Source organism: Falco cherrug, chromosome 5, assembly GCF_023634085.1.
Source record: "Falco cherrug isolate bFalChe1 chromosome 5, bFalChe1.pri, whole genome shotgun sequence".
NCBI lineage: Eukaryota > Metazoa > Chordata > Aves > Falconiformes > Falconidae > Falco > Falco cherrug.
In genome coordinates this window covers 38,162,808-38,186,430 of record NC_073701.1, presented here as the reverse complement: position 1 = coordinate 38,186,430, position 23,623 = coordinate 38,162,808, and the positions used below count along the sequence as shown (strand labels likewise).

General features: G+C 45.4%; 1 protein-coding gene across 1 annotated transcript; it reads right to left on the bottom strand.

Moving 5' to 3' along the window:
* Window positions 1-738: 738 nt before the first annotated feature.
* Window positions 739-6,789, bottom strand: HEBP1 (heme binding protein 1). The gene is made up of 4 exons (XM_005441295.4): window positions 6,639-6,789; window positions 6,336-6,474; window positions 4,614-4,794; window positions 739-3,129 (listed from the first exon to the last, which is right to left on the bottom strand). Exons 1-4 carry the CDS (start codon window positions 6,714-6,716, stop codon window positions 2,958-2,960), a joined length of 570 nt encoding a protein of 189 aa, XP_005441352.1. The 5' UTR covers window positions 6,717-6,789; the 3' UTR covers window positions 739-2,957.
* Between the last annotated feature and the right edge of the window lie 16,834 nt (window positions 6,790-23,623).

Genomic DNA, 23,623 nt, shown 5'->3' with positions numbered 1-23,623 from the left:
GAGCAGAAAGACAACCTGCTGGAAATCCTCAGCCAAAGAGTATTTCTGCCCTTCCACATGCAAGGAACTCCTTGCCATAGGATGAAAGGATGCTGTGGATAGTAAGTTCACCTTAAGCCTAAAAAGGAACTAGACAAGTGCATGGGATAAAGTCTATCTGGGTCCACCGAGGACAATATTGAAAATCCCTAAGCCACATTGTACTAGAGACAGGGACATTACATTTAGAGGAGGTATCAGCCCACAGTTGCACTGATCCTGTACTCTGCCTCAGGTGTCCACTCCTGTCCATCACTGGCAGCAGGGCACTCAGCTAGATGGACCTCACTGTGACAATATGTCTAACATTTCCAGATAGCAGGTCACACTGAAAATCAGTCATGAGTTTTTGCCTGAGCTCTGTCCATGAATCCCCGCTACAGGAACACACAAGTGAACACAGAGTTTTCCTCAGGTGAGCAAGCCCCCTAGTTTCTATATTAACACAAACACATTAGTCAAAGCCTTTCAGTGGCTGGAACCAATGAAGAGGATTACTCCACCATATCCCATTTCACACAGCCAGAAAATGTAGGGCCACACCAGGATACCTAAAATAGTCATTGGAAAAAGCATTAAAACTATTTATAGAAGTTGCAACATGATTAGTACACCAAACAGAAAGATAAAGTGGCAACATAAACTCTTCCAAATTAACAACTCCCACTGAACTCACAAAGTCAATGATCAGCACAGAAATTGCAAATCACAGTATTATTTTTTTATTTATTTAAAACCCCTGGAAAATGCAGACAGAACACAGGCATCTTTGCATGTGCAGAAAAGGCAATTTGGTTTGCATAAGCTTTTGATACCAGTTAACACTGTTCGTGAAACTGTAACCTGTCTACTGCATGCAAAAGGCTAGTAGCAGGGCCACACTGGCAGAGCCTACAGACAAAATTTCTCTCACTGTTGGGTCAGAAGCTCTTGCTCTCTGTTCAGAATTATGCATGTTATGAAAAAAAACCCGACCATGTTGCTGAGATCTGCAGCTCTGTTCATACCAGGTTTATTATTGGTCTTCTTAACATCTGAGATATCACAAGAGAAATTTTGAAGAATTTCAGGATTTTGATCGTTGCAGGACACTCACCACCAGTAGCCAGAGAGGACTGTATCCACAGTCTACATACAAATTCCAAAATGAACCTGGGAATGCATAAAACAGCTAGCTTTGTGCCCCTCCATTCCTCACCCACACAGGTAAAAATAATCTGGGACATGAACAGGACCCTTCGGATTCAGGAACAGCTTTAGAAGGGCTTTTGCTCCTTCAAAAACTCCTTCAAAAGCCTAACTCTTTGTCTACCTTGATTTCCTTTTTGATTCCTCCTCACCTGCACCGTAATCACTAACTGCAGCCAACAGCTTTTCCCTTGTTTTTTTGAAAATTAGATATCTGCTCTTTTTACCCATCCTGACTAGCTGCTCTTGCACACAGGTGACAAACTCTCCTGTGAGGTCCACAGCAAAAGCTCTCATACAGCTCCACAGGACAGAAAAAGAAAGCACATCAGAACCTCAGGTTTTCTCCTTTTACTGCTGAGATCTGTTCTCAGAAAGAAGGCACATGTCAAACAGCTGAACCGGCCAGAACATGGGATGCCATTGACAAACCTCTCTTTCAGCTCCAGGGGTAAACCAGCTTTTGGAAAGCACCTGAACTTTGGGGCACTTAAGCATCAGAAGAGCACTCCTCTTTTAGCAGAGATAACCAATTACACAGGCACCCACAGCAGCTTGGTGTGTGACCATGTTCCTACTCCAAGCATCCTGCTGCCTCCCTGGCAGAGCCAACAGCTAAAATGCTCATTTGATGCCCAACGGTTAAACATTGCCGGTCTTCCTAAAACAAGACCCACCTTTGAGGTTTCTGAAGGCTACTCATTATTTGATGCAAATCCCTGTTTTCAAGAACAGCCAGGTTTTCCTCCTCCTTTAAAGACAACAGTTGCTCTGAGTAGCCCTTCAGAAACTAACACCATTTAAGAAGAGAGTTCTTTTTAAAGACCTGAACCCACAGGAGTTCCACTAGATGCTCACCATTCCTCAGACACGCCCTCAGAGCACAAGCAATAGGTACCTGCTTTTTTCACAGCCTGTATTTTTCTAATTCAATTAGGCTACCACAACAGTGCAGCTTTGGCCCTTACGTAGGCTAGTTTTAAAGAAACGTTACACACAAGTGACAGGACGGTGAGGAAATGATCTTGGGATCTCTGAATCACATTGTCTAGCTGCTAGATGAGATCAGGACATGACACACTCCAAAATGTCTCAACTCAAACAGAAGGATAGCTGCAAACAGAAACCTGGATCTTCCTCTAAATGACACTTCTTAGTCAGACAACAGAAGTATTGCTCTCCTGCACACTATGAGTAAATGAAAAGGATGCTTATTTTCACTGCACTGTGTTGTGAGCAAGGCCCATGTCCCTTTAGACTGCTTTTGAAACGGCACAGATAAAAGCAGCGTTTTACAGCTGCAGCAAGCTCAAGAACATAAAAAAGTCCCCGTATGCACTTTCATCATGTTTCCCTGCCTGCCTCAGGTGAGGCTAATAGCCAGCACTTGGACGTGACTCCTGTCAGGCACCAGTCTTGATAATTAAGTACTTTTGGCTGTCTCAGCATAGAGCTCTGGGAGCACAAGGTAGATAAAAGCAAACCGAGCCACGGAGAGATCACAAGAGCCTGTGTACCCAAGGACCTGGTCCAGAACAAAGGAGCAGGACCGTCAGGGGAGGTCTGCAGTGTTCTAAACTGTTTGGTCCATAAAAGACCAAGGCATAGGTACGGGGGAAGGGAACGATAGGTTTTCTGCTTCTGCCAAATTATCAATTTATTTTGAAGAGGACAGGAACATAGTGTGGGGAGGCTATCAGTGCAAGCCAGCACCACAGGGAGCCAGATGCTCATTCTTTCACAAACCAGACCTCATTGCGTCGCCCATAAGGCTTCATAGGGGGGTCATAACCATTGCAGAAATAGAAATCCTTGCGGTATGCAACTTCACTCCCCAGAGCAGACTTCAGCTTGGCAGCATAGTTCACATAATCCATCTCTTTGGCATAGCCACCAAACTGCCTGCAAAGAAACCAAACACAGAGAGGTGCTGAGCAATCTTGGCAAAGCCAGCAAAGGAAGAGAGGGAGAACAATATATAGCCACAATATATTTAGCCACACATTCTGGTCCAGGTCCCACCAACATGTACTCATGCAGGCGGTTCTTTGTGAACCAGCACACTTTGTGATAAGGTTTCAAGGGTTACACAGCAGGATGCAGCCATTCATTGGCAGACCCACATATATCAGTCGGTAGAATGGCCCTGCCCTTTGAATCCACACCATATCAGAAGAACAGTTTCTTAGAAAACAAGGTTATCTCCAAGTCTGCTCAGCCTGCAGTCCTTACACTGAATGCTGTCAACAACCATGATCACTGATGTGTGAACAACCATCTGCTGGAAGCCAGATCACGAAGGGAAGCCAAACTTTAGCTAGCCCAAGGAAAAGGGGAGGTAGGAACAAAGATGTTCACAATTACAGCCCACAATGCTATTTAAAAGCAGTGGGCTGGAATTGGTTTATGTTGACCTCCCACCAACATGAATTGTTTCCACATCAGCCTGCACCTCACTGCCCTGCTTCAGGGACAAGGTTTGAGACAAACCAGCCTGTTCTTGCAGACGTGGCCCATGCCCACAGCAAAGGCCAGGCAGTGGTCACAGGCAAGGGGCAGCCAGACAGTTTAGACCAGGGGTCCTCAAACTTTTTAACCAGGGGGCTGGCGCGGATGCAGTGGCAGGCAGTCATCTGCAGCTGCTTGGTTTCCGCCCCCAACCCCTGGTGGGGGGGGGGGGTGGCAGGAGGGGGTCTGTAAATACCGGAGGCTGGATTGAGGACCCTGGGGGGCTGTATCCATCCCAGGGCCGTAGTTTGAGGACCCCTGGTTTGGAGTCAGCCAAAATAGTACAAGCAAGGAGGAAGGGGCACATCCAAGGGGTTAAATACATGGTGAAGAGCTTATTGCTATTGTGATGCTAGTTTGAATCCATGTTGTCAGTCAACAGCCATTCAAAGGTGATTTGAAGCAATGCAATGGCTGCCAGTTTCCATGACGGACTCTGGCTGAGTCCATCTAAATGAGGCTTCAGCTGACACCAGTAGTTTGGTGGAAACCACACGAAAGGACGTTCTTGATGATTAAGAACAATCTTGATCCCAGGAAGTGGGCAAAATAATAGTTTTCAGTGATTAGAAATGACTCTATACCTTCATATTCACCCTCCCCTGTTCTTCACCTCCCCAGGTGAAACAAAAAGCCTTTCAGGGCTAACCTTCACACTTGTTTTCCCAGTGAAAAAAAATCCACATTCCAAATCGGTGCAGCATGACCAATGATAAGAAACAACATCAAACACTTGTCTTTAGTCTAGAAAGACCCCTCCATCTCCCTTTACCACATGCACCCCTTGTCCAGCAAGGCCCCTGGGAAAACCAACACTGCTCTTCAGAGCGTAAGGACCTCAGCACTTGGGACTGGAAATCCTAAGATACATTCCTTACATGGAATAAATGGTCATGTCCTGTCTCTCTTCAATCTTGATGCTTTCATCACTGGGATGAGGCGGGTTGGCTTGAAACTGGCTTGGAATCCGCAGAGAGACCTTCACTTTCTGCTGTAAGGAGCCGTCTTCAGCAGGAAAAGCAGTGATGGAGACAGGAGCAGTCATGCCCATGCCAATCCCTGAAAGAGATACACAGACATTGCTAAAGAAGTCAAGGCTCTTAGGAACTCACAGAATTAACAGGGGATTCACAAAATCTAATTTTATTTTAGGAAAACTCCTCACAGTGAACTACTTGTACAGTCAGTCAAGAGTGGGGTCCTCTGGAGCATGTAGAGCAGCATTAGGCTTCTGCTCAGGCCAAACTTCTCTTTCCACTGACTACACAAGGACCGTGGGAGGCAAGGGCCCCAGGTGACCTCCGGATGGAATTTTACTAACAGTCCTGTTTTTGTAGATGTCAACCATATAGTTCATGCCACCAAGACACTCTGTTCTTCTGACAAATCACCTCTAACACAAGAGGGTCTACAGTTCTGGGGCAGGTCAGTGGCACATGTAAATCTACATCAGTATTTAAATTGTTATCATCTGCACTTAGTGGTGAGCCCATAGCCAAGTCTGGGTGACAGGAGCTTTCTCCTAAACCCTTTCAAATGCTTCCAGTCATCCTACGAGTTCCAGTGCCTCGAAACTCAGAGCTGTTATGGCTTTCAGCAGGACTGTCCATGCTGTCTACCACTCCAGGAGCAACATGTTGCTTTTCTGCTCGTTACTGCTGAAAGGTTCCACATGGCACTGAAGAACTTTTTTCTTCCCTCTTCTTCCTTCAGTAGTAAGGAACCTCTAAACCTCAGGATCAGACAGCCACAGAACCAGCTGAGATCAAGACGTCTTCCTCATTTATTTCGCTTTGACACCGTACCTGCCTCTGTGGCACACATTATAGAAGGCACCCTTTTCTCCTACAGCAAGAGTGATCATCACCTTTCTAAATCACGCTGCTGTAAATGCCATTTCTCCCTGCATCCTGTTCCTACTCCCATACAGACTATACAAGTCCCTCTACCAGATGCCTGAGAAAGGTGTGTGAGAAAATGTATATGCCTTGGAACTGCTCTATGGTCTTCTCCTGCTGCAGATAATTACCAATGCACAAACTGAGAATAAGAATCACCTGGAAGCACCATTATACAACATTACACAGTACCATTAAAAAGCAAGCTCATTGTTCATTACCTTTTCATAAATAAAAATAGCCAGAGTATATGATAAAATATCAAAGACATAGAAGTTGTTTCACTGCCTACAAGGGTACATCACAGAAATGAAGTGCCCCAGATACCCTGGATTTCATCAGCTACTGCTCACACTGGGAGCTGTGATAGATACACGTGTGCCTGTCCTCACGTTATCCCAGCTGCAAGGTAACTCAGTCCTGCTGAAACAAATCACTTCTGAGATTTTAGCCTTCTCTGAAAGCGAGATTGGTTAGGAGTGGAATCATAGCATGGATTGGCTCAGCACACTTTAACCTGTGACAAGCCTATTTTTCCCTGTGAGGGGCTGTCCCCATCACAGACCCCCAGTGTTGGGAGCTGCAAGCCAGGCAGGCCTGTGGTGCCATCAGCTCCATCCACCCTGTTTTCACCAAGCCTCTGCAAGTAGTGGTCAACCACAAACGTCCACCAAGCCCCATGGGGTGGAGAGCGTCTCTCACCCTTTTCGTTGGTTCCTCCGACATACTTGAGGATCTTGAGCACCCCTTCCTTCGAGGCTTCGTCGAACGGCTTCCCTGCCACCTCCACGGCCGCAAACCGCCCGCCCTCGCACACCCTCTCCTCGTAGCTGAGCTGCTCCTGGGGAAGGAGATGGGGGTGCAGAAGCTGTCAGCTGCCCGGACGGCCTGGGAGGCAAGTGCTGCCCGCAGGACACCTGCTCCCCCTCGCAGTGCGTTATCCAGCCCGGCTGGCTCAGAAATCCCCCGGGGAACCACAGCCCGGCCGCCCACCCCGCCACCTACCTTTTCCCCTTTGCTCAGCACCCGGTAGGGCCATGTCTCTACCGTGCTCAGCAAGGAGTTCTTGATCATGCCCAGCATGGCCGCGCTCGGCTCGGCCCGCTCACCTCAGCCGCTCTCGGCTCGGCCCCGCTCCGTCTCGGCCCGCTCGGCTCGGTGGGAGGGCCCGGGGAGGGCACCGCCGCCTGCACCGCACCGCACCGCCGCCAGGGGGCAACCAAGTGCCACCTGCGGCGAGGCGCGGGGCGCGGGCAGCCGGGGCCGGCGGGGCTCGGCCGGGGCTCGGTGCGGCCGCGGCGGGCGGCGGGAGCGGGAGGGCGGCGGCTGCGGGGGTGAAGCAGCGGAGGACGCTGAGAAGTGTGAAGAGTAATAAGCTGCGGGAGCAGGTGGTATTCATCTGGGGGAGAGAGGAAATCTGAAGGAAATAAAATAGAAGGAAGGGGAAGTAATGCAAGAGCGTGTGGTGTATAGCGTGGAGGGGCACAGCTCTCCTGAAAATGCAAAGTCATAACGTGTTGATTCTGGTGTTTTTTTAATAAACGGAACTAAGGATCACAGCTGTCTTTTAAGACAGTGGATTTCAGGCAGTGGTCCATGTCTCTCTGGGTGTCATAAGCTTTAGGTAAGGGGTAGGTCTTGGAAGCCACCGATGGGATTTGCTCTCCCCTGGCTTACCCCTGCGTGTGTTCACAGCCCAGCCGGTCAACTGTATTTAAAACTCTAGCCAGGTCCCTTCCCAGAAAGACATGTAAATGAACACAACAGGGGGCCTAAATGGCTTATATAGCTGGATATATTTATGTACATAGAGGACTTAGATCCTTCATGATCACAAATGGGGTTTAGTTCTATATGCCATGTCAAAGGACAAGTGCCAGCTAGAGAAAGTGCCTTGCCCAGGATCGTTTAAGGAGAGGGCAGCAGAGGTAGGAATCAAACACCAGTCCCTGGGGCAGCCATGGATCAGAGCAGCCTCCCCAGGCACATGAGGCAGAGGCACCTCAAGGTGCTTGCTCAGCTGGACTCCTGCCTCCTCAGATGGAAGGTGAGTGGCACAGAAGCAGGCTGATGCATAACTTTCCTATGCTTTTAAAGAGAAAAAAAAAAAAGAAAACAATAAATGTAATATTAAAGCATTTCCATCTAGAGAGAGAGGGTCATGCAAAGGCGAAGAAGTTAAAGCAGCTGGCCACGATCATCTGATCAAACAGGCCATGCTCAGATCAGGGAGCAGGGCTGCAGCCTGACTTGGACTTTCACAGAGTGAATGATGGGCAGCTATCAGGGGGGACAAGGGCACAGACCTAGTCATTTATTAACTATTTATATTATTTTGTTTATTCACCATTATGCAAGAAATTGCAAAATTGTAATATACATTGCGTGCTGCAGCTTATTTGTTCTGTTTTAAAATAAATCGTGAGTTTCTCCATTGAGCTGAGGAGTTTTGCCAAAAATACCAACTGGCACATATCAGTGTAGGAATACATGGACTGGGGTCAGACCAGAGGTCCATCTTGCCTGGTTCTCTGTCTCTGGTCAAAGCTGGTGGTGGACTTCTAAGTAAAAAGTGAAAGTATGCAGCGATCTAGTCTGGCCTGCCACCTCCAGCATCTGGGACTGAAGGACTGAGGGAAGTCTCATCTTTCTGTTTCAAGTAGTCCTCAGTTGATTTTATACAGCTTCATGTTGCCTGATAAAATGCTCATAAAAACGTGAAAGCTGACATTTATGTTGTATTCTTCCTCCAGATACACCAAACAGATCAGCAGTCCTGACAGCCCCAAGCAAAGTGTGTAAAGCATCCCCCGGAGGGGCCAGCACTCTGTGCAAGCATGCAGCTGACGCTATAGCACAGCCTAGTAGCTCTGAATGCAGAATAACAAGGAGGGGGGGGGCCTTTCTCTCCTGTTATTCCTTGTCATTTAGGTAAATATATTCTGGGATCAAAATAGTCTACATTTCCTGCGAAATTATGATGACAACTTTACCAAAGGCACAACTGTATCTTTTTATCAGCCTTTTCACAGGCTTGATTTTTCCCTTGTCTACATAAGCAGGATTTCAAATTCCCAAGCAAAACCAATGAGACACCTTCCAAGTTAGAATTTTGTTATTTTCTGAAAACCTGAACTCAGAGAATTTACATCTGGGAAATATTTATCAAATTGTCTCATACACTACTCATACCTCTCCTACTCAACTCCCAGGTCACAGCCAAAATTCTGGCTGTGTTACTTCTTCTGGTTCATTCTGAAAGATTTCATATCAAACTGGTTCTTCCCCTTTCTCTCTGGAGGTTCTTGTAGTGTCACTGAGCTTCTTTCCATAAACTCAGGCCTTGAGAATCCTTAAATAGCTAGTCTGCATCCTCCCTGTTTGTAACTGGAGGGTGTTTTCAAAACAACTGTCATGCCAGCTTCCCCCATAACCATTTAGACATAATCTATTCTTTACTTTTGTTCTTATAAATTGCTTCATCCAGACCTTTAAAAAAATAGTTTATTTTCCTCTCTGACTCTCCTGCTTATGTTTCAACAGATTTCAGGTATGCAGTTGGCTGCAACACTGGATAGGAATCTCTGAATTGGATTTACCTTTAGAGACCTGAAGGGCAAGCCCACTCTCTGTTCAGTGCATAATTTGATTTCTGCACTGCTTTTTTACCACAAGTTTTATTGCCAGGAAACCACAGGCAAAGACAAGCTGAAGGCAGGGTATTCTGGGTGCTCCCTGAGGCACAAAAGTCCTTGGGGTGTGTAGTTGTTCTTTTTCTACAGATCTTAATTGTGCTAAAGGATGTTGGGGAATGTCTGGAGGTCAGTGCTTGCATGTGGAGAAGATATTCTGTGAATTAGACATCAATTGAATTATCATCTGTGATTTTGGGAACTGAACTGTCTCTTAAGCTATTCTGGAAAATTCTTCTAAACACCCACCTATGCCATTAGGTATCTAAATAGTTCTGAAAAAAACATCCCCTGGTTTCCAAAGGTCTTGGCAGAAGTCAATGCAATGTCTTTCACAGTGCTGGAATTTCTGAACATATCAGCTGAATAACAAGGTTCTGAGTGCCCAGTTCCAGGTAGCTAAAAAAACCTCTTTGCAGAAGGTGGATGTTCAAATTTGGTCGCTAGAATATGACACATCTGCAGTCTTTAAACATGATGCACAGACCAATGTTATCCAACCCTACCGACCCCTTGAACATGTGAATGGGGCACCCTTAGCACTGATGGAGAATAGTTAAGACTGTATTTTAAAGCATAGCTTCCTCTTCATCCTCCCTGCCCAGCCGAAGTGCCAAGCACTAATCTATCTTTCTACATTCATCAGGCATTCAGCACTTTTGAAAATCAAATTCCCTAGCTGTTTCAGATGGAATGCAGTAAAAATAGAACAGAGAGAGAAATTCATCTGATCTTTATAGAAAGAACTTCTTCTGGTAAGCAGAAAGAATGGCTGTATAGCCTAAAGGTATTCACACTCAAGTAGACTGAGCTTGTCAACTCATTTTGCTTGGGACACAAAACAGCCATCATTGAAGAACAGGGTCAGATTTCACCTACTGACCCAGGTTTGAAAGGCAGCCACAAAATGCAAGAGTTCTGGTCTCCTTAGTAAAGCTGTCTTGCATGTGCTTTACTTCAGTGTCTAGCAGCATTGCATTGAGAAAGGCTTAAGCAGATAAAAAAGATTTCCTTTTCTTTCTGGTAAAGAATTAACTCCTCTGAGGTCTCCTGTGAGTATACAACCTTCTCCTATGCATCGGAAGTCTCCGCAGCTGAGTGTTTCCACGCCTCTGGCTCTGCAGAGTGTTCAGTCGAATGGGAAGGACTTTTTTGTTGATGACATTGAGGCGTTCATTCAGTTCTTCTAGCCTTTTCTTTATTGACTGGACTTCCCTCACAAGATTGTCCACAGCCGCAGAGACAGGGCGAAGACTACAGAGAGAGTAATACAGGAGAATAACTCAGTGTGGGGAGTGTTCCTGAGCATGCAAAATAATTTACCATGGCCTTGTGTTTCTTGGTGGGTAAGGGCCCTTCATGATGAAAAAGTTGTAAGCAACCATTAAAAGATGCTTCCAAAGCCACCTTTCCCCTAGGGTGGCAGGAGTTCATCAGAGATATCCCCATTTGAACCCAGGAAACCACAAGTTTCAGAACCAGCATGGGTGACATGGTCTTTCCATTGCCACCAAAGCACAGCTGGCTTGGTGCCAGATGACAGCTGGTTTATGAGCTTCCAGAAGCACTCCTGCTTTAAGGGGGAGATGAAGACCATATCCTGCTTGGCTGGGACAAGCAGGGGTAGAGAAGAAGAGAGCAGCAATGTGCGGGATCGCCTGTGAGGACTTCCCAGTGCAGGGCAGGCCACTGCGTGACATTTTGCAGCTGTGATTGCACAGCCCCTGGGTCACTCCAGCCTGGGGCAGAGCCAGATTTTCCATCAGGATTTGGTAAGGTGAGGGCTGCACTGATGCACTGGTGGGCTTGGAGGTAACCTTGTCCATTCCCTTGGGGGGCCTTCTCTCAGTCTCCCTTTAGGTGTTACGGAGCTCTGAGGCTCATTCTAATATCACCTGATATTAATTAGTATTAATTAGCCTTGTTGTTAACCAGGAGCAGACATGGAGGCTCGGCCAGTGATTCCTATAGATTACTGTCATTCCTCAGCATTTCCAATGGACCAGCCTGTGTCCTTGCCAGCAACCTCTTAATTCAAAGCCCTATGCAGGAAATATGGCTGAATAGTCTCATTACATCTCCCTGGACTAAAGTTAGAGCTTTCCAAATCAGTGACTTAATATCAGCCCTGATATTCTTAGGCACTAATGAATTCCAGCACTGGCAGTGTGGAAGTTGTGATGAATTCTGTGTTAATAACAACAGCCACCATCCAGCTAGGGAGAAATCCACTTGATGCCAAAGGCCAACATATGATCTATCAACTATATCCACCTGAAACCCTAATTTGTACAGATATGTGTGGCCTTCTGACTAGTGCCATTTTATTTTTCTAGCCTTTCCTCTTCAACTGGTTCGATGCATAGCAGTTGCAGACAGAATATTTTTTTTTTTCCTTTATCCTAAAGAGAAAGCTGAGTTATGGAAGAGGACAACTCACTTTATGAACAATTCTGATTTAAGTGATACTAAGTTTCTAGTAATTCCCAATATTCCCTTCTCTCTTTTTCATTGATTTTCCCACTCTGTTTCTGGAAATATGCGATTGAAGCAAATTTTATGAGTGTGCTCAATCGTTTTTCTGCAAAAGCAAATTGGGAATTATGATGACATGGACTAGTGAATAACTTTCTCAGATCTGGGTGTTAGTGACTGAAATATAAAACATCACAGGCCAAATCAGCTGCTTCTCCCTGCCCTGCAGCCAAGTCCATGTGTGGAATTGTTGCACAATTCATTTTTCCACCCTGTTCTCACAGGAGTGAGGTGCCAAGGACAGCCTACATTGTCTTAAGGATAATTCTTACAATACAGTCATAGCAACTGAGAATGTTTTGCAGTAGTCAGCAGAATACTCAGTTTACTAGAGTAATCAGAGCTGTTAGCACAACAGATACCAAGACAGTGGGATTCATCCCCCACAACTGAGCAATATGAAAGATCATCTTAATGAAGATGAATCCTGCTCAAGGAGGGACACCCAGGAGAGGACCAAATCCCACCTCCAGATGAAGGGAATTACCTGGAGAACTCAGGCAGTAAAGTGTTTGGGTTGTTCAGCAGAGTGTGCCTCATTTGCCAGAAGATGCTGTTTCCCCATTTCTCAAGGGTTTGAGTAATGCTGTCAATGCCTTCTATGTTGACGTAGTCAGCTAGGTTAGCAGGATGTCCGTGGAAGAGAGGAAAATAAATGTGACGGAACAAGAAAACATGAGCCAGTGGTTTGAGTTAGATTCCATTCCCCATCACTTGAACTGAGTTGCAATGAAATGCCAAATATTAAACATAGAGGATTAAAATTAAAAAGCAAGTAACTCTCCCTCATAATGCAATTCTCTGCATCCAGGTGCCCAAGTTTTCTGCTGTCACTGGATATCCCAGCTGATTATTTTAAAAAAACATTTTTCTCTCCAGAAACCTCAGCAGATACTGAGGAATCAAGAAAAAGCACTCATGAATGAGCACTGTGTGCCTCACTCCAAGGGCAAAATAGGTGAATCTTCAGCTCTGAGATACTGAATGACTCCCAGGCTGACCCACCACCGCCACCTCTTACCGCCTTCTCTGTAGTTCCATTTCTGATGCTGATCCAGAAAATCCTTCTGGGATTCACTGCAGGGCAAAAGGATGAAGAAGAGGAAAAGAGGAAGAGTAACCATGATGTCTGTTCACAGGATCTTGACTTCCCCCTGCTCTGTGGAAACAAAAAAACTTGCTGCTTTATTTCTCTCTTCCCTCTCTTTCTCTACCTCCCACCTGTCACCCAAATATCAAATTTCTGTCTGATGATGTATTTCTTTAAAATGTTCAAGTTGCTCAGCCTAGCTTTTACAGAAGCACAAGGACTTCTCTTTTCCGCAAGTACAAACCTCCTTACTTTTTTTTCAAGCCATTAAGTGCTACAGAGATGCTTCATCAACTGGAAGCAGCTAGATAAGTAGCTTTGCTTCATATGTAGCCACGTTGGGATAGCACCTTATAGCTATAAATGTTCTATCCGTGTCAGAAGGAGGTATGACAAGGTATGGAAATAGCTGTCTCCCCACTTCGCAATTAGGGAAAGCAAGGTACAAGCCAGTGAAGCAATTTGTCAAGGATTTAATAGAGGCCAGAATAAAAATTTGTTCTTTTTCATCTGATCCACTAATGGCTGGCAATAACTGAGATGCTGCCCAGTGATGAAGCCTCAAACGCAACCCCATTCCTCATGTACTGTCTATACCTGGTGTCAGGAGGTCATTTCCTAAGCTTCTTGTCTTCTTTCAAGTTTACCATTATTCCCAAGCCAATAGAAGTCAACCCTAACCTACAGGCCCTCCTGGACAAGTACCATCTCTAAATGTAACAGGACAAATCAGTCTGTCCACAGCTTACTCATGCTAATTTGTTATTCTTTCTTAATTAGAGTAGTCCCTCAGTGTTGAATCTAGTAGTTTTATTTTTATTAAATGTAATGCACAGCTGTTCTGGTAGAAACTGGATGGAAATATCAATTACACACATATTGCACATAGCAAACAAAAAATTGCATTGCCAAGTTCATGTGGTTTAGTGATGATTTCAGTTATCCGTAGTCACAGTGATGGAGGGGCTCATGTGAGAAGTAGGCACATTCAGAATATCCAAATTATTCCCCTGTTCAGGTACATGCATCAAAAGTCTAAGACCTCACTGCAAAATAAGAGGACATTAGATTTCTTTTCAAATATCATATAACACTCATTTCCTAACCATCTGGGAAGAATTCAGCCACCTCAAAACCTACTAGGAGCTGTAGCAGACAAAGCAGTACATAATTAAATCCTTTTAATTTGTGCCTTTCTTACATTCAATCACTAGTGTATTTTAATTGCAACTATATTTATTTTTCCATCTATTTTAAACAGTGGTATGAATGTAGTCATACTGATGGAAAATGTGATGCTACTTTAAAAATATTACTTTCCACCTGTCAAGATGTATTTTGTACTCAGTATTCTTCTTTTAATTGGAGTATTCATTTAAAGGAAAAAATAAATTCCTTCTTCCTATTTCACACATACATACACCTCTTCTTCCCTGCAACTCAAAGCTGCCAAAATGAAGATCTCTAAGGTTTGATGGTATCACCAAGGCATGTAATGAAAAGGTCTTCATGGACCTTATTGAAACTATTTGCATTGACACCACAGCTCCTCTGCCTCCCTGTTTTTCCAGATAAGTGCTCCAGACTTTAGACCCCTTTTTTTCTCTGTCTTTTGATGAGTATGCACTGCACATGCCTTTTTAATCTTTCCTGATGGGAAAGGACTTACCAGATGCCAACATCTCTAATTGCAAATGATTTGAAAATGCTGCCAGCATCAAGGAGGTAGCGTGTCTTCCCAGCTCATTTTAAAACTTCTTGTAGAGATTGTACATTCCTTACCCTTTCCATCTCCCACCTGTTTCAACACCCCAGGGCTGGGATACTTTGATTTTTCTGTATTTGTTAAAAGAAATAAATTCCACCTACGTCTGACACTAAAAATGCACCCTTCTTGATCTCAAACTTTTTAAAACATCAGGCATCCAAATGAAACACAAGACCCACATGTTTTATTTGCAGGATGCCTCACAGATAATTTTCTTTGTATCTTTGCTTCCTGCATTCCTGAGGGCCTACCATAATGTATTATCATAGTAAACATCAGGTTATAATCATCTTTGAAATAGATTCTCATATCTCAGACACACAGAAATTGAGCAATCCTCTGTCTCTTTGGTGGAATTGTACAAGACAAATGGATGTTCAATAACAAGGTTTCTAGCAGAAAACATCTGCAGGGTCATTTGGAATAGGAACCAGATCCCAAACCCATTGCAAATATGTCTTTGGATCCGTTGCACTGTTGCACTGGAACGTACTGTCAGGGTAGAACATGAATTGAAAGGCAGCGAAAACTCTCACATCCTTGGATGAAAGCTCTTTGCTAAATTCAGAGAATAACAATAACAACATAGTAGCTTTGTTATTTTTACTATTAATTACAATAATATGGCATGCTTTCTGTCAGAAAATTGCATCATGTTCTGCCCTTGGAGCAGGGCAAGCTTAGTAATTCACCAGAAAGTCCTTTCATCTGCAAGCAATGAAGACAGACATATTCAACTCATTATTACACTCCCCCCCCGCCCCCCTTTTAACCTCTCAGTTCCTCACTCTGACATGCTAAAAGAGCTCTGCTCCCTCAATACCCCAAGCATAGTCTTGCAATATCAGCAGTTGTGCCACCCAAGCCTGAATCCCTGCCCCAAAGCAAAGAAACACTGCCAGGATTTGATCTCCCATCTCTGTCCCTCTCCTGTTGACCCTTTCTGTTTCTTGCTGCTCCAGTATACTCCATTTCCAGTGCTCATCCCTCCTTACACACAGCAGGGAATGACAACAGAGCACTGAGTTTTCACTGGTGCCTCCCCCAGACTGACATACTGAGGTCGTGTGGTGACTGAATGTCACTACTGCTCATGGGTTGTGCTGCCTACTAGGATAAGCGGGTTATCCTCTCCCAGTGCCAAACACAGCTTCATTTCAGAGAGTTGTCACTTCCCTGAAGCTGAGAAGAACACACTGTTCCTATTCCAGACGTAAGTTGTTGCATTACAATTCAGAGCTTGCTTGCCCCTTGTTTATCAAGATGGCTTGAAACTTTTCCCTGCACTTACGTCTGCTCTAAACACGTACACTCTCCTGATGACATGCATGAGCATCCTGGTGTGTTAGCTCAAGGCCATGTTTGCTTTGAGAGGAGGATTTTGTTTATTAGAGTTAGCAATCACTTTAGTGATACCTAAAAAGAAGGATGTTTTTGCTGCAATATTGGACTTTGCCACTGTGGTTTTCTGTTGAGACCTGTTCTCCTCTCATAGTTTCCCCAAGTTCCTTTCGAGCTACTTTCAAACTAAAGCTGAAGAGTGATATTAGGGTTTGGGTTATTTGCAGAGAAGTAAAACATGCTTTTAAATGAATCAGGGAGTTTGATCTCAGGTAAATCATGAATACATAAAATGTTGCTCTCCAATGGTAATGTATATTTAAACATCATAGTATGTCTAAGATTTTCAATGTTGTAAAGGATCTCAACAGATAATAAAGGTACTTTTGCAGGCTGTTGGAATTTCTCTATCTTTATTTCCATATGCAATATTTTAAGAGCATTTTAAGGTTATATTACTTACACACACCCAACTAAAATGTTCTGTTTTATGTATAAAGTCAAGGAAGCTTTAGGTGCTATAAACCAAACGGTTTCACATTAAAAAAACACAGAGTAGCTGCACACAATTTCGCAGTTAATGCCAGTTCAGCCAGGCTGGGATCCTGAAAAGACTGAGCTTTTACAGGAGAAAGCTGCCAAGACTGCGAGTCCAGAACGATCAAAGAATTTGCAAGCTCTACTTGCAAAGCGGATGGCATTTGATAGCTTTCCAAGGGAAAAAAATCAGGGTATTATAAACATTAGCATATGCTTGTAGTATTATGTAATGGTGAAAAGATCAAGAAAAATGCCAAAAGCAATTAAAAAAATGGATCCTACAATATTAACCCTGCCACAGTGGTACAGCTAGAATACCACCAGTTTCAAAAGACCTTGTTAAAAATCCATTGTAACGTATTATTCTTGAGTTTATATGTGTGTGGGTATAATGCTGTATGTTGGTACATGTGCACACCCAGCTTTGGGTTAGGTAGTAATAAAAATATCTTGACTTTTTCAAGTTTAGCAATGTACTTGAGTTAAATAGTGCTTTTGCATATAATTAAAAGTTACACTGATCATTTTCTACCTGGATGTTGTGTGAAAGCAAAGTGCACCTGAATCCCTCAAATAGCCTGACCATCCTGCTAAACAAAGGGATCTGATCGACAGCCTCAATGATGGACAGCTAGGGTGATGCTGTTGCCAGCAGGCAGGCATATTGATGCTAAAGAAGGGGAAAAAAACCCACCATCCACGTGCAAAGCACACATCTATTGCAAATCATAACATTAGTAAAGTACTGTTGGTTTTGAAAGGTAATATACACCTTTTGCCTCTTCTCCAGGTGTACCTGCTTTTTCAGGGTATGTCTTATTTCCATCTCTCTCATATAGAGCTTGGGGCTTACTCTTAAGGAGTTTCCTCTCTCTCCCTAAATAGGCACCCACAAATCTTACACTCTCCATGCCTGCCTGTCTGGCTGTCCCCAAGGATTTACTCACTCTTCCTTTCTCCTTCCTTCTTTCACTCTGCACACCCCTGTTCTCTGGAAGTGTAGGTAGCAACCCTCCAGCCTCCAAGTCCATGCCAGTTTGCACATGTTCCCTCCTCTCCTGGCTCTTCTCACAGGTGCCTTTAGAGTCTGTCAACCCAACAAGCTCTTTCTGAGGTGCATGGATGTGTCTACTCCAGAGGAAGAAACAAAACATTCCTGGAAAGAAGGCAGAGAATTGCGTACAAACATTACCTGTGCTCTTGAGGCCAGTCCTTCTGTGACGAGGCTTCCAAATCTCTGCCTCCCAGCTCCTTTTCTCCTCACCACCCCCTCTGCATTTCAGCTTGCAATGAGTGACGTGTCCCTCTTCATTTCCCCGCTTTCCGCATTTCCACAGTCTTTCCATGGAGCCTCCTCCAGCTGTACCTCTCCTACCCCTCCCTCCCACTCCTGCAAACTAGCTATCTCCCCCCCACACATGGGAGCCTTACGGGAAGGAAAGCCTGGGTGATGGAGCCCCTCTCAGAAGCAGCTCCATTTGCAAAGACACCCGTATATCTTTGCCCTCGGTTCTTTTGGGCAGCTCTCAACTGCTGGCTCTCCGGCACAGCTGTATGACTTCTCTTAACTAGTCACAGTTTCCACTATGCAGCACTTCTCTCTGGCTGCTTGAACCCTATGGCCATCCAGCCATTAATTTGTTCACGGCATTTGTTCCTTCCTTTTAACAAACATGCCAATTAATTCCCTGCTGATTAGTTCATTCTTGATGCACTCTGCCAAATCTATTTCTGGTGGAATAAACAAGGAGGGATGAATCGGCTGCAGTGTTGTTATTTTTTTCCCCACTGACCCCTCCCCCAGGTCCATGCCTGCCAAATCAAACAGGCTCATGTCCCATCAGTACTCGATAAATAGATTTCCAAAGGAACGCAAGGTGTTAGAGTGATGATTTTTGTGAAGTGGGAGGTGGACCCCCGACTCTGATCCCATGTCCATGTCAGGCTGACATTTTCCTGTGATTTTAGAGGATGTGCAGCCACCACAGCCCAAAGCTGCACAATTGCTGTACACCCAGGCTCATGACTAGACCATGGCACTGTTTGCAAGTGCCTTGGCCAAATCTGCATTCTTCCTGATATTACTTCTCCAGTATCAGCTGGCAACAACGCACTCTCTGTTTCCTGACCAGCCTATTCTTATTTAACTCCATTTTCCACAGCCAAAATGTCTGCACTCAGCAGCAAGAAAAAAGATGCTTTCTCACAGGGTGGAGGACTGTCCAGCCACTCAGAATAAAAGCAAACACCCAGAAGTAAGGAGCCAGAGGATGTGTGCAAGTGTTACACACAGAGCAGTTGTTAAAATCGCAGTATTATGATTGCAACAGAGTGCTGCTGGTTTACACCAGGTGAGGAGTTGATCAGAAGGAAAGCTGAGTGGCATCCTTCTAAGCACAGTCCATAAACATCAGCCAGCACTATCATTTAGTCAGCCACTTAAATCCACTCCAGAGAGAGGTCCAGCTGGGACCATACTCGGGTATCTGCTTCTCTGACACCAGGAGTGTGTGGTTTTGGCTGCTCCTGCTCCTCCAGTCCCACTGGCTCTGTGGCAGGGAAATTTCTGAGAAGACTGCCTTGTTTACAGAGCCTTACCACTGAAACAGCAGGACACTCATTTGCAAAGTTATAAACCACCAGTTTTCAAAAGCAGCTCACAATATACGGGCTTAGCACAGAACAGCCTCCGGAGGAACTGGAAACCTATTTTCTTTGGGCTCAAACAAGCAAACAAAGTGCCTAGGCAACAGGCAAATAACCCAAACAATCATCCGTCTCCAGCTGTTCCCCATTCAGCACACTGCAAACAGCCCTGTTACACTGCCATTGCAGCTTCCTGCGAAGAGGAAACAAACTGCTGACAGTCAGCATGGGATGGGGATGCTGAATGGAGGAACGCTTTGAGCAGGAGCCCCTCCACGGCATGGCACAGAGATACCAGCTGAGCAGACCTGATGGGGAAGCCCACACAGGCATGGCAACACACTCCCAAAAGCCTGGTCCAAATCCAAACTGTGCTGGTGAAGGGCCACAGTGTGTGCCCAATGTCCTGGTCTCGTGCTGGTGGAGTGCTACCTCAGCACAGCTCTCAGCAAGCAGGCGTGTGTATCACAGAAATTCCCCATTCTCTGCATCTCCTGGGGGATTAGTAGGGGAGACAGGACAGGAGGGATCTGTAGCACTTCTCTTCCTTGTCTTCTGCCTGTTAGCATTCACATTCCCAGTGATGCGAAATGAGCACTGCCCAGCCCACTGTCACCACTGTGGCTGCATTCGGGCAGGGATGCCCAGTGCCCATGTGCCTTCACTGCACCACACTAAGCAGAGCCCAGGAACTTTAATACAATCAACTAACAAGAAACTCTCTTTTTTGTTGTTGCTGTATTTCTGTGACTGCATTGTAAGCAACTGCAGGGTATTCAATCTGCTCTCCTGCCTGAGGACTGCTGCTTGCAGCTAGTTTTCTAAACTTGAGTAGCCTCAGCATGAAGCTTGCTTGTGATATGCAAACAGGATATTGCACATGTCTGTCTGTGGGTCTCTCAGGATGCAGAAGGACTCCAAGACAGCAAAATCTCCCTGGCAAGAACATCTGCAGAAATGCTTGTGCTCGTTTCCCCAGACCCTGGATCAGCTTGGTAACCTTTGGGAAGGCACAGATTTAGCAAGCTGGGGGCAAAGGGGCTCAAACCCTCTCCGTAACCTCCTGTGTCTTGCAGGGTGCTTGTGCCCTGGGCCATGTGGGAAAGCAGCAGCTGTGAGGGTCTCCCCAACACTGCCACTTGTGTCCAGCCCTGACTTCTAAGCACACACTGAGACAAAATACCCCTTGAGTGCTAAAACTGGGTGCCTTGAGTGAGAGGGAGTCAGAGGAATTCCTGACATCCCCCAAGAGGTTAACAGCTACAGAGGTGGAGCCACATGTGAGCCACCAGGGATTTCTCTTAAGTGCCGCAGAAGCTCCTGTGCAATTTCTAGGAGCATCCATCTTTGCCCCAGCCAGCCACTGCTGGACTCTGGTTTGCCTCAGCCCTGCACAAAAGCCAGAAAGCAGCCTGCTTGAAGCAGCTCCTCTCTCCCCATACTGGATAATGGGGCTGGTCACCTCCAACACTGCTGTACCTGTTCTTCTTCCCACCCCTGAGCATTGAGGTCTTGTCCATGCAGCTGCATCCACTTCTCTCTCACATCAGATCAAGGCAAGTGCTGAGCACCTGTGAAGTGTTGCTGTCTTCCCCTGGTACTGTTTTATACCTGCTTTGAACTGCAACAAATCAGTGAGCAAAATGTCTCCGCTGCATAAGGCTTCCTCCCTTGACTATCTGGGATGTCTTCATGTCACTGCTCCAGGCACAGGGACCTGAAACAGGACTCAGACCACCCATGGCATCACAATGAGCTCATATAGGGAGGCAAGGCTGTCAGAGCTAGCCAAAAGAACAACAGGGGACATGGGTCTGGTGCTGAGAATCTACATCGCACTTCATAGTATGCATCAATCTGGTGGTGGTGGACCCAACTGGTTAGAGGGAAGAGGGTAACTCCCAAGAGTGCATCAAGATGTATGCTTGGTGCTGGGCAGTTTGCAGAATCTTGCAACAGATGCTGCCTCCCCTTGTGCATAACATATCCCCTTAGTATCTACCCTCTCCTTTTCTTAATTTGCCGCTTCTCCAGTTCACACATCAATGGGCACTTCTCTCCAGGCTGTCAGTCACAGGACTCCCAGCATTGGCAGAACAACACTGAGACTGGAAAAGTCTCTAGATATGGACCCATCAGGAGTTTGGTTGGGGCAGACTCCCACAGTAGCTCTCTCAACTAACAGCCTGTGCCTGCCCCTGTGACAGCACATGGGTACACTGCACAGATGAGACATTTGCACAGCTCTGACCATCTTTTGGCCTCTTCTCATGCTGAGGTGAACAAGGGCTGGCATTGGTTTTACTTCCTGGGTTCATTAGAAACTCTACAATCATCTGCACTACTTAAAATTGCCTGAAGTGCACCTGCTGTAGGAACTTGGGAGTGTTTTGCACCTGCTCAAAATGTTATTGACACTTTTTCTGGTTTTACTTGCTTTTATTGTTTCTTTCTGTTGGCCTTCACCGTTTGATTGCATTTGATTTTGTCGTTTGAACAAGCATTTCCTATTTATTGCAGTATTTGCTCCTGCATGAGTCCTCTGTCATGGAGGGACTCAGCCAGGCACAGGAGGAAAGAGGATGGAGCTCCAGACTGTCCATGTAGCCATGCAAAGTAGAAGGTTAGGATGAGAAGAATGCTTTAGCTTAGCACCAATAGGACTGCAAAGATGCAGGTTATTTCTTCCCTCCAGACAGCTGTTGGAAGGGACAGCTGAGAATAGCTCCTGTCCCAGCAGCTCATCAGGAGATGATTGCCCCTCTGATCTTATGACAGAACTGCATCTGCAATCACTCCATTGTGCAATCACTCCATTGTGCCGCTCTGCCCAAGTTACCTGCTCTAGCTTGAAGGCCTTCAACAGCAGTGTTTAATGCGGGTCTTTTCAGTATCAAGGAGCATTCCAGAAGTTCTTGTGCAGAAAGGCTGGAAAGGCTGTAATTTCTGGCAGAAAGGAGGCAAGATGGAAGGCTGTGGGGTATGGGACCTCACCAGTTAACCCTGCCCCACTGCAGCCCAGCACAAACTTCTTTCTCCATTTGTTTGCATTAGCCCCATCCTTTACTAAGTGATTGGCAGCTGTACAAGGAGAATCACGGTAAAAAAAGGGCAGCACTTTTCACTTGTGGGGCAGTGTGGCATGGTCCAGCGGCTAAAGCGGAAGAGAACTGAACAAACTGATTGCAAGGAAGGAGGGGCGTTACACACAGCCTGTCCCAAACAAAAATAAAAGAGGTAAAAAAAAGAAGATAGCTGCAACCTGGGTGCAGAGCTAGAGTGTGTTTTCTGGGATTTCTGGTCAAGGCAGCTGTCCCCACATATTGTGTTCCTGATGCTGTTCAAGGACATGACCCCTCTCTTTTTGTGTGAAGAGACAGTGAGAAACTACCAAAAGAGGTGACATTGAAAAGATTTCCTTATGCTGTGTCCCACCATTTTTGAGCCAAGTGCAAAGTCTTCTGCACTAGTCCTGTTAGGTGGAACCTGGATATCACTACAATTTGTGTAGGTCAGGTGAGTATTGTGTACCTGTACAGCACCTCCAACACACTGGCATTTTAAAGGGCAAGGGTCATGTCAGAAATCAGGCATCCAGCAGGGCACAGCAAATTTACCTCTATTAGGGTCTTCATCCTACACAGGACAGCAGGTGCCAGTGTGGGCAGAGAGGGCTTGTACAGGCTTACACTGATGAGCGGCTGGTGGCTGCGTATTTTCATGCTATTTGGCTTGTAACATTGTTCTAAATGACCACATTGCCAACCCAAGGCTCTCAGACTTTCAAGCTTAACCCCAAGTATCTCATTTTTCAGCATCTGGCTTTTTCAAAGTGCTTTGGAAATAAATAAATAAAATTAAAAGCAACATTCACATAAATGAATGATTTATTTGCAACTTCAGGGTTTTTTTCACAGCTTTTTGATTGATATTAGTACACTTGACAGGTCCAATTTATATGCAAATCAGCTTACATTCACAATGTAAAGAAGGAAAACTTCATTACTCATGCTTTGCATGAGTAACACCCTCTCAACACTCTGCTTACTCATATGTTCCTCAAAAGTTTTCACCACAAATCACTTCTCCTTGCTATTCATTAGCCTCTCAGAGATCTCAGGGCTTGGGGAACAAGCCATTTATGTGGGGATGCATGAAATTAACAGTGGGCTATGCTGTACTGCAAACATACAAGCATTGTAAACTGTGGGCTCTTGCGGTGTATGTGTGTGCGCCAGATGTTAGAAGATCAAAACTGACGACATCAGATTTTCCAGTTTCCTGCTTCTGGCTGTTTTCTCTGGTACCCTTGCACTCAGCTCTAATTGGTACCAGAAGCATTTTCTTAGAAAGAGCTGCTCTGCTGGACAGCTCTTGT